The sequence below is a fragment of the Strongylocentrotus purpuratus genome, unplaced genomic scaffold (assembly GCF_000002235.5).
Source record: "Strongylocentrotus purpuratus isolate Spur 01 unplaced genomic scaffold, Spur_5.0 spur5_scaffold_15, whole genome shotgun sequence".
In the NCBI taxonomy this organism is placed as follows: domain Eukaryota; kingdom Metazoa; phylum Echinodermata; class Echinoidea; order Camarodonta; family Strongylocentrotidae; genus Strongylocentrotus; species Strongylocentrotus purpuratus.
In genome coordinates, this window is record NW_022145600.1 from 31,643,377 (window position 1) to 31,653,768 (window position 10,392).

The window sequence follows — 10,392 nt, forward strand, 5'->3', positions numbered from 1 at the left end:
GTATACTTATTGGGATCTCTTCTTTTTTAGTTGACTCTGATTCCAATCATGGAATAGAATAGATAGAATCCAATCAACAGTAATAGTTCATGAAGTACTTTGGTGGGCAGATTCCACTTAGATTTCGAGCGCCAATTTTCACTATTTTGAGGCTTAGACACTCCAAAAGAACTTGATCCCTATCCATATGAATCCCCCAAATTGTGGATCTCCAGACCTGTACATTTTGATAATAATTGTATGAAATGGTCACCTCAAACTCGACATTTCCTTGATTATTTTTCGTTTAACAGAGCACAAAGGAGCGTTTTACTTGGGAGTTGGACAATTACGGGGATCTCAAGTGTTATAAGGATGCCGAAGAGCGTATATGTTCAACTAACACAGTGGTGTCTGTCGAGAAACGTCCAGGAACCAATATCCTTATCATAGGGTGTGGCCCGGGAGGCCGCATCTTAACTTTCATTGATTTCGACACCGAGTGAGTCTTCAAATAATTTGAGAAAAAGTTGTATCTGATTAAACAAATAACTCACGAAACAGTCCCATTGAAAGGAATGGAAAAAAAAAACAAATGTAAGGAAATCGCAAAATATTGTGGCACAAAAAATCCCTTTGAGGATTCCCCTTTAAAAATGTTGAAAGTGTTAAACACTGTATATTAAACGTCTGTAACATGTCAGTCTGATTTATTTATTCAATCGTCACACAATTAAATGTTACAAAGAAGTTTTTGATAATTATTATATATCTATGATGATACCATTGACTTTAAAACCTTCGGAATGCCGTGTCTTTGTCGGGTTCAGAGAGGAGAAGTATAGAACAGTATATCTTTTCAAAATGAATAAATCTTTGTTCATTATTTTGGTTCAAAAGTATAAATTTAAATTTCACGTCTGTTTGATACTATTTTCATTTGCAAAACAATCAAGATGAAAATCACTACCCGCTTTACACGTTATCAAATATTTGTTAATATGCAGTGCCTTGGTTTGTTGCGTTTTGTTCCATTTTGCTTTGCCTTGTTTTATTTTGTTCTGTTTTCTTTAGTATTGTATTGTTTTGTTTTGTTCCGTTTTTTAAAGCCAATATCTGTTTTTTTTTGTAATGCCTTTATTTAGGAAACAAGCAGACGAATGGCAAGAGGCACTGTGTAAGTTTGTTGGTCAGGAGTACAATCGCCCTCTTGGATTTAGGAGAGTACGTACAGAAGTCAAATCAACAAGAGATAAAAAGAAACTTTGCAAAACGACTTCTGCACTTCCAGACATACTGCAAAAAGTAAGGAAAATTAAATATAAAGAATAATAATATCTTACAGTTTTCTTTTCTGTAATTACAGGAAATTGAAGATTTGTTTGGACATTGTGTGTAATCTTATCTCACCTAGCCTCATAATTTCTTTGAATGAGAGCACTAATATCAAAATGATAACAGGGAGAAAAAAAAACGATGCATGAAAATGTTTAGTAATATCGGGAATGATTTGAGTGAATCTAGAAAAAATTATAAATTAATTTCATGATATCTTGAATTTTCATTAAGCTAAATTCACCGCAAAATCATTAGTAAATACGAAATACGATAAAACTATACGACTCTCCGGTGAGTAATAAAGAGAATTTTTGTTTGTTTGTTAGAAACCCGAAGCAGCCACAACTACACCGATGTCGGTTGAGAGAACTATGGCGGAACCGGTAACTTTACAACAAAATAAAGAAAGCGACGAATCGTGGTTGGTTCGCTCTGCGTCGTCGTCGTCGTCTTCGTCGAACTCGTCGGATATTTCTCAACCCGGCAGCCTGAATTCATCAATTGATAGCAGGTCTGAGCCGAATCTCCCAATAAACCCTTATTCCCTCTCTCCTCTGCTCCCATCTCTCTCTCTCTCTCTCTCTCTATCTCTCTTTCTAGCTCTCTCTCTATGGTATAGTCATATAGCATTATGTAAAACAAACGGGAGAGTTAGCTATAAATGCGTCATAATCCATAGATCTAATTGCCAATATGAAATTTTCATAGATTTATTCATCTCATATCTAAAACTTTCGTTTTTTTCCAGGGCCTTTCTGACCAATTTTTATTTAAAACTTCAGCCATCATGTTTCTCATATTTTTATTTCTTTAAAATTAAATTTGGACTACAAAGATTCTATATTCCTTAACAATATTTTAGGGTAAATTGATGAGAAGTTTAGATGTATTTTGTGCTTATTTTGACAGGTATTCCCAGTCGATGGAGAGTGATACGTCAGAAAGAAGATACGCCATAGAGGAACTCATGGGCACTGTCCTTGTAGACTACAATGGGCAAGTTTGGTTAGTCTTTGTTTCTATTTCTATCAATATACCATTTTATAATTTACAATCGGGTTTTTCGAGATGTTTTTCCTTCTTTAACTTAATACTGATTTTTTAACATCTACTATTTTTACTGCATTTGTATATGACACAATGTGAACCAAGTATTGTTAGTCTTCGGACTTTTTAGTTGGTATATTTTTGATAAAACCGAAATGGAATTGAATTGAATTGAATTCCAAGCCAATCTATTTAATCAAAGCAAATTCAACTCAACCCAAATCAAATCGAATCAAATCACATCAGATCAAATATAGTCAAGACAAATCAAAATCATATTAAATTAAATCAGGATTCTTAAAAAGGTGTGAGAAGGGGGGGGGGGCAAAACTAGAATATTAATTAAAAGCAGAAAGATTGCTCGTTAGCCTTCTTTTTCCTCCGCCCCCTTGGGGGGGGGGGGGTTCCTAACGTTCCTAAGAGTCGCTTTCCTCTTTGTCCATATGTCCACCACCGCACACTGCATTGTGAAATCGGGATATGGATGTTTTTTGTAATCGCTGTGATATCATTGAGTAGTATGTATAATATAAACGTTAGGAATCACTTTGAAAATATGCGAATGACTTGTAACGTGTTTTGAATAAAACACAAACATCTACGACTACCCCTCTTGAGTGTGTTGTCATTACTATAGCCGCTCTTTGTGAATGTGATTTGAGAAAAGAGAAAGATTATTATTATCATTCTTCCAAATAGCGTGAAATCATCAAAGCCCGGGTCTGGAATACATGTCGGAGATCGGATCCTAGCCATCGACGCTAAAAATAAACTGGATGCCAGAGCAATGGCCGAATATATCCGAGGAGCCGACTGCGAAAAGGTTTGTAAGCTCGAATGGTTATAAACCTAGTACACGAAGTCATGAACGGAAATGCAAAAGCAAAATGATACCGATTACAAATAACCAAGTATTCGAAAGTAGCCCTAATATCAGTTTACAAATACAGGAAGTCATAAATCAAAAGGAAGTGATACTTAATCATTGACGATTGAAAACCAGTATAAGTGTAACACATACTCCCGTCTTTGATTCGTTACAAACCCCAATAATTATATCCTTAAAGAAGTTAGAAATAATTCTATGGAGATCGTTTATATCAACATTCAATGTCGCAATAATGAGTGTCTATTGACTTAATTAAACCCAGCGTTGAACATCAATAGAGCGAATTTCGTTTCATTCCCGACCCCTCCGCCCCCCCCCAATAAAAAATAAACACATTTATCTCTGAACTCCAATGTGTGCCCCCTTCGCGTAGGCCTATAGTTTTCATCGTTTCTATAATGTTTTCACATACATAGTTTTTTTTTTAACATTCCTTTTTCTTGATGTTCTTGTTAACAAATACAGAGTGACTTTTCTCATCTTTGATTCATCTTTAGGTTTCCTTGCGTATATCTCACGGAGTAAGATGTGCAATCTCAACACAAGAACGGGGTTTCCAGATGAATTTGAGGGGCGGTGATGTAAGAAACTTATTCAGTTTTATAGGAATTTATGTCTTTGTGTGTGGGCCGGGGGTGTATGTGCGTGAGCATGCGCGGGTGGGGTTCGTGTTTGTGTGTGATGGTGTGCGTGGGGTTGGATGCGTGTGCGGTTGCGTGCCCATGTTAAAGTCTCACCTCCCTGGTCATACCAAGAAGTTGGTCATACTCGTACGCTTGCGTAAGGAATATTTTATATCAAGTGGCAACAATATTATATTCCGTTTTTCAGAATATTTCAGAAAGGGCAAATGTATTTTTATCGCGTTTATAAACTTAAATAGTTTTACTACTTTAAACATTTAAAATTGCATGGAAGTTAAATGTGCTGCTCTGTAACATCGCATTTGTTTATGATCATGGATGAGTCCACTTTCATTTTCCAATTTTAAGTATCTGGATTCTTCATCTGATTCGAAAATGTTTTAGTTCAGAATAATTATCTGGATTTTAATGTAGGAAAATATCCTTATTTATTAAAAATTACCCTTTTAGCTTACTTGAAGCAACTATATATTAACTTAACTAGTATTTTTCTTATTCAAACAGTTGGTCCAATGCGATGTACATGATGTTGTAAGGACTGTCTGTCACTTGGCTTGCACAACCAACGGAGGTCAAAGTTCAACTTTGTCTGTAACAGACCCTGCTAACTTTCCGGAAGAAACGGACGTCCGAAAAGTAGTGGTAATAAACTCGATTTCAACCAACTAATCTATATCTACCTGCTACAGAAAAAAAGAAGAAAGAAGAACAAATAATTCCATTCTACTACTTCTACTACTTCTAACACTACTACTTATCATAATAATGATCACTAGTAAAGCCAGAAGTAGCAATAAAATATGGGACTAACGGCAATTCCGAAGGAATTCATAATAAAAAAAAATTGCATGTAACAAGAACATCAGGTAAACATGGAAGCGAGAAAAGCAGAGCATTATTGTGGTCACCATCCCATTTTGCATCAGATTTTAAGTTCCATTCGATGAATAAAAGACCGCAAGGCATTATTGTTTTAGTTTTTACATTGTGCAGGTAAACTAGCATATCTTTACAAATTGTACATCTATCAAAGTGTTGTCGATAAAGTGAACGGCAACTCATTTCTGGCTGATCCCGATCTGATGATGATAATATTTTTTTTTTTACACATCTCTGTATTTTTTTTGATTCTTCAACAAATATTATCCTAACAATTTTATGATATCAGAATGAAATAACTAAAAAGTAATTATCTTTATATTACGTAAACGTTTTAGTTATATTCTTATTACTTGTCTTTCTGGTAAAGGTTGAAGACGAAGTCCAGGAAATCCTTCAGGAAACCCCTACGGTGATTCACCTCCAACCAGAATGTCTCCGTCGAGCGTTGGATCAACTCAAGGGGATATGCATCGGCCAAGGACTTGGGTCATCGGGCGAAGTGGTGACCGGCAGTGATCAGTCGAGTCCAGGCAGTGGCAACAGAGGCGGGCCTATCATCACTCCGAAGACCCCCGTTGATTCGCAGATCATTCCTGCTCGAAACAAATCTTCAAGTTCGCCTGATGTGGAAGGTCCCACTGCTGCTGCCCCAGAGGATTCTTCTTCAAGTAGTAGTACCGACAGCACGAAAGTGATATTGCGTAATCATGGTAACAAATCGAGATCCCCAAAGAGACCTTTGGGGAAGGTCTTCACCGATGTAGAGTGATGATATCTCTGAAGAAATAGAACAAAAAACAATAAGTGCTCGCAAACAATGCTTCCTGTTCATCCAAGCGTCTAGGCTGAGAGAGTTACCGTGTTTAAATGAATCAATAAAATGAAATGAAATTGGAAAATGATAGTGGACTCTACCAGCGATGTTACAAAGCAGCACATTCAGTTAAGACGGATTTTCTGAAAAACCAACCGTTTAGGCTGAGAGAATTACCGTGTTTGAATAAATAAATGAAATGAAATGAAATGAAATGAAATATCATTTTGATATTTCTCACAACACATTAAAATAGATAATGGTTTACTGCATTCATCATAAACATTAATGTCATGCTTTATTCGATAAGGCTCTTATAGTAAGTAATTCTATATCCTTGCTTAATTGATCAATTTGCAATGCACTGTATGCACCAAGCATAAATTCCTCACAATCGGGATACAAGGAGGGGTAGGCTACTCTCTAAAATGTATGCGTCACATAAAATTGAAAACCAAAGGACAAACAACCAATTTTAAGCTTTAAATGGCTTCTTATTTACACGCTTTCATGTAATTATACACTTGAACTAATTTGTACAATAACATTATTTTGAGTTCTTGATGATTTTACATTGAGAAGTAAATAAATATTTAGTCATTATGCAGGATAATTTGTTTATCAACTGGGAGGGGTGTGTAAAACCCCCAACTCTCGACCTCAATCTTGCTACATGTATTACATTTAAGAAGGTATCGGTGGGTGCGGGAGGGGAGGGGGGGTTGATACCAAAACCCCTCTCCTATTATTTCTGTCGACAAGTTTGGATATTGTTTTTGGATTCGTGTTGGTAAAATCCAAAGGTAGTGTTTTTGTTATTGTTCTTGTTTTATGTTGTCGTTGTTTTATGTTGTTCTTGTTTTAATTTTTTGTTGACGTTGTCGTCGACGTTGTTGTTGTTAGAAATGATTTTGGAACCTCTGTTCGTAAATCTGAAAAATAAAATCAATATGTCGATCCTGCATTTTATCGATTTGTCGATTCGATTATCATAAACCATATAAATTGTAGCATATACCGTACAAATCCCATATGATTCTCATGTACATGTACATGTAAGGTTGTGGCTCGTTCTTACTCCAAATTGATACTTCCATCTTACATGTCTTAACATACTACATTACTCATTATCACCTAATCGATAGTAACATTTTGTATCATCACGAGGCGTTTCATTAACACTGTCACCATAAATCACTGCCCTCTTTCATAAACTTGTTATCAATAACAAGTTACGATAACTTTTTGATTGGCTGAGAGCGAATTTGTTATAGAAATTTATCATTTGTTATTGATAACAATTTTTTTGAAACGGGGCCTAGGTCCTATTCTTCGACCACCGTCCTTTGGATTTTACTTTTTATTTATTATTGCAATATGATTGCCATATCTGCAGTGACTAGCCTTGAGGACAAAGAGCATACTATATTGCACATTGTGTTATCAATATGATTGTATCGAGGCCTTATGGTCTCATGTAAACCGTCATAATGAGTTACAAGTATTACGTATATACATGTACCAGTTACATGTTGGCTTTCATCAGGGTTTATGTGTAAATATTTGATCTGTAATTTACGTGTGTAAATATTTTATCTGTAATTTAGGTGTGTAAATAATAAATCATATACTTCGCATAGGTTATTGTATGATTTCTAGTTAGTCATCTCATATTACAACGGTCACTCGTTCAGTCAGTATGTAATATTACTTTCAGTACAAAAAAGAAACTTTGATAGGCTGTGGTAGGATGCGATGTAGTATATAATTATACTATTGGAGGTTAAATATCAGACATTGAGTCTTCCCCAACCCCCCCTCTCTCTTTCACTCTCGCTACCTTTCTATTTTTGCCAATTAAATTATTACATGTACATGATATATATAAGTTTATATTCAGCGTGATTATATCACATAATGTAATAAATATTATTTTTTTACTACCTGAATTGACGTTGTCTGTGTTTATATTCTTATAGTTGTTATTTTATCAGTTTTGGCCCCGAGCACAATTTGGCGCGCGGGATGGGGAGGGGGTGGTAGGTTGAATGAAATCAACCGTCGCCATGGCTGCAGAAAAATACTGGTTATTTGAAAAAATTATCGCTGTCGGTAGAGTTTAATGAAATGCACCCTCTTATTATCGATTGAGCGGATAATACTTTTTTTTAAATAGAGGGGTTTATATATACTTTGTTGTTAATCGCCAAATGTTATAGTACTCGTAATTTCACACAGTATCTAATTATCCTATTCTATAACCCTTTATACCAGATGTAAACAAAATCCTTTTTTTTTTTCGAAGGTTCGTAATTCCGAAATGTAATTCCGAAATTTGAACGGGGTACATAATTCTGAAAATGTGACTGATCTCATGATACCGATTAAAAAAAAGTTCATAGTTCCGGAGGTTCATATCTCTAAAATTAGAACCCCGTTTCATTTTCAGAATTATGAACTCCTTTGTATGGGAAATTTGTGATTAGGAATTATAAAACTCCTTTCTTCTCGTGTGTTGTGCGTGTGTGTGCATGTTAACTTAATCATTTTGAATTCAATTTTTTTGATGTGGGGGCCCTTTTTACAAGAAATTTGCTTCTTCATGGTCCCGAACGTATATCTGCTTTGTATTATGTAAGTTTTATGTATTCTATTGTATATTTTGCTTTTAAATGTATATGGTTCCATTAATTAAATTTAATCGTTTGGTCTTCTCAAACGATTTCTGCTTCGGTGCATGTGCCTAAATAGGACATCGCCTGAGATTTTCTAGCCATTTCCTAATTCAGAATATTTGAAAGCTATTGCAGAAATTATTACGATGGTTCGCCTTTCGTTATTTGAACATTATCTCCGTTCAAATAAAGCAAGAAAAATTCTATTTAAGAAAAAAAAAAATAGTGAAGACTATTATCCTACTATTCAACGCGTAAACGGACAGTAGCCCACGTCATGTTTGTTGACAATCATACTCCCTGAATAGCGGTAACTATCCATACAGCACCATGCAAACAAGGACTGTCCAATAACATTTTTTGCACTTCCTCTTCCCCTTTAAGCCGTAGGGTTAGTGGCAAAACCAGAATTCTAGAGTAATATCATTTATCAGGTGTCTCAATTCTATCGTATAAACACATTGGATTTAATACGGATACCATAGGTGATCGTTTTTTGGTGCTTTGGAGCTGTGCGTCATGTAAAATGTGAAACAGTGTGATTTCGGAAGTTAATTATTGAATAATAGTACTTGACATTGGTTTCAAACTTGCGGCTGGACTAACACCTTGTATCAAACAGTTTTTAAAGATCGAGCAGGTATTTAAATTGTGTAGTTATGTTTTTGTGTTGTGTTATTCATTCGTTTTAGATCATTTAATATGTCTAAAAAACAATCACAATTTTAGGCCTATTTCGTGAATTCGTGAATAATGACTTCTAAATTATAACAGATTTCATAATATAGACCTGCTGCATAGATTTGATTGACCACTATTCCTATTTACCTCCATTATTATGTTCAAGTTATTTAGTTTTTTTAATCTTTATTTACATATTTTGCTTTGCGTTGCTTCGGTATAGTCTGTGTTTGATTTTTCACTGACAAGTCTTGTCACAGACTGTGAGTTATCGGCAAAGTGTTCGGGAATTCAAGGCGAAACTCGTAGATGAATGTGCGCCAAGCTGCCGGGGTAGAAGAACCGGCCAATAGGTGGGTTCCACACTTCCGCGATCTGGCGTTCCTTTTCAGATTTAACACAAATTATATTAAAATTCATTAGAATTGTGGTCGTAATAATGAAATATCTCACATATGTATATTTGGATACAATTACAATATACAATATATTCTATTAAAAGGTACTAGGCCCTATGTCCAATTTGCAGGACAAAAAATGAAAAGGTTGAATTCCAACGGCATTTGAAAGATAATACTAATATAGAACTTCCCTCATAGCGAAAGGGCTTGAAAATTTCTTTTAGTGGGAAACGAGCATAAGTTGTCGAATTGACTTAAGTGATTGCAATTATTTTATTAATAGTCTGGTTTTTAGACCCTTGTACCGAATGGCCGTACGTTGTGTGCTGCGCAAAGATTCAATCAGTTTAATTTTGGTCATTACAAGAAGTGGGTTATTGATGTAGACCAGTGGCGTACGCATGATTTTTTCAAGGGGGGGGGGGGTTAAAACTGGACCCCAAATTTTGCAACGACTCAGCCAGCCGCTGAATAAGCGAGGGGGGGGGGGGGGGATTGGTAAGCGGACACTTCCCCCCCCCCCCCCAAAAAAAAAATCGAAAATCGGAAATTTGAAAATTTGACATTTTGTCCCGTTGGGGGGGGGGGGGTTAGGTCACCTTTTTTTATGATATTTTTTATGAAAAAAAAATACTCAAAAGGGGTGGGGGGTTTCTCAAAAAAACATACACAAATCATACACTTAAAAAAAACTCAAGGGGGGGTAACCCCCCCCCCCCCCCCCCCCCCCCCACGCGCCTGATGTAGACACATGCTCATGTACCATTACAGCTCATTTTATGTAGGGTATTACCACAGAAAAAAACGAAGTCAGTCAGTCACTCATTGGCCCGAATTCACAAAGCAAGGTATGAGCTCAGACCAAGGTTTGAGGTCAAACCTCCTTTTGTTTCGCCAAACCTCCTTTTGTTATTTACAAACCTGGTTTGTAAATAACAAAAGGAGGTTTGGCGAAACAAAAGGAAGTTTGACCTCAAACCTTGGTCTGAGCTCAAACCTTGCTGTGTGAATTCGGGCCATGGTGTCTGACAGTGAAATCTAG

The 10,392-nt window shown here is 36.0% G+C and overlaps 1 protein-coding gene across 1 annotated transcript; it reads left to right on the plus strand.

Annotated features, from left to right (window-relative positions):
* The first annotated feature begins 296 nt into the window (after positions 1–296).
* LOC105436554 lies at positions 297–6,298 on the plus strand. Its single transcript, XM_030986202.1, has 8 exons — positions 297–481; positions 1,125–1,284; positions 1,644–1,828; positions 2,227–2,322; positions 3,064–3,187; positions 3,751–3,834; positions 4,402–4,539; positions 5,147–6,298. The coding sequence occupies exons 3-8, from the start codon at positions 1,671–1,673 to the stop codon at positions 5,546–5,548; spliced, it is 1,002 nt and encodes a 333-aa protein (XP_030842062.1). The 5' UTR covers positions 297–481; positions 1,125–1,284; positions 1,644–1,670; the 3' UTR covers positions 5,549–6,298.
* The last annotated feature ends 4,094 nt before the right edge of the window (positions 6,299–10,392 follow it).

Excerpts from the sequence above, each read along its gene's own strand:
- LOC105436554 (XM_030986202.1), top strand. The coding sequence starts at position 1,671 with ATGTCGGTTGAGAGAACTATGGCGGAACCGGTAACTTTACAACAAAAT. Across the intron at positions 3,835-4,401 it reads TGAATTTGAGGGGCGGTGAT|TTGGTCCAATGCGATGTACA; the intron begins GTAAGAAACTTA and ends TTATTCAAACAG. Across the intron at positions 4,540-5,146 it reads CGGACGTCCGAAAAGTAGTG|GTTGAAGACGAAGTCCAGGA; the intron begins GTAATAAACTCG and ends TTTCTGGTAAAG.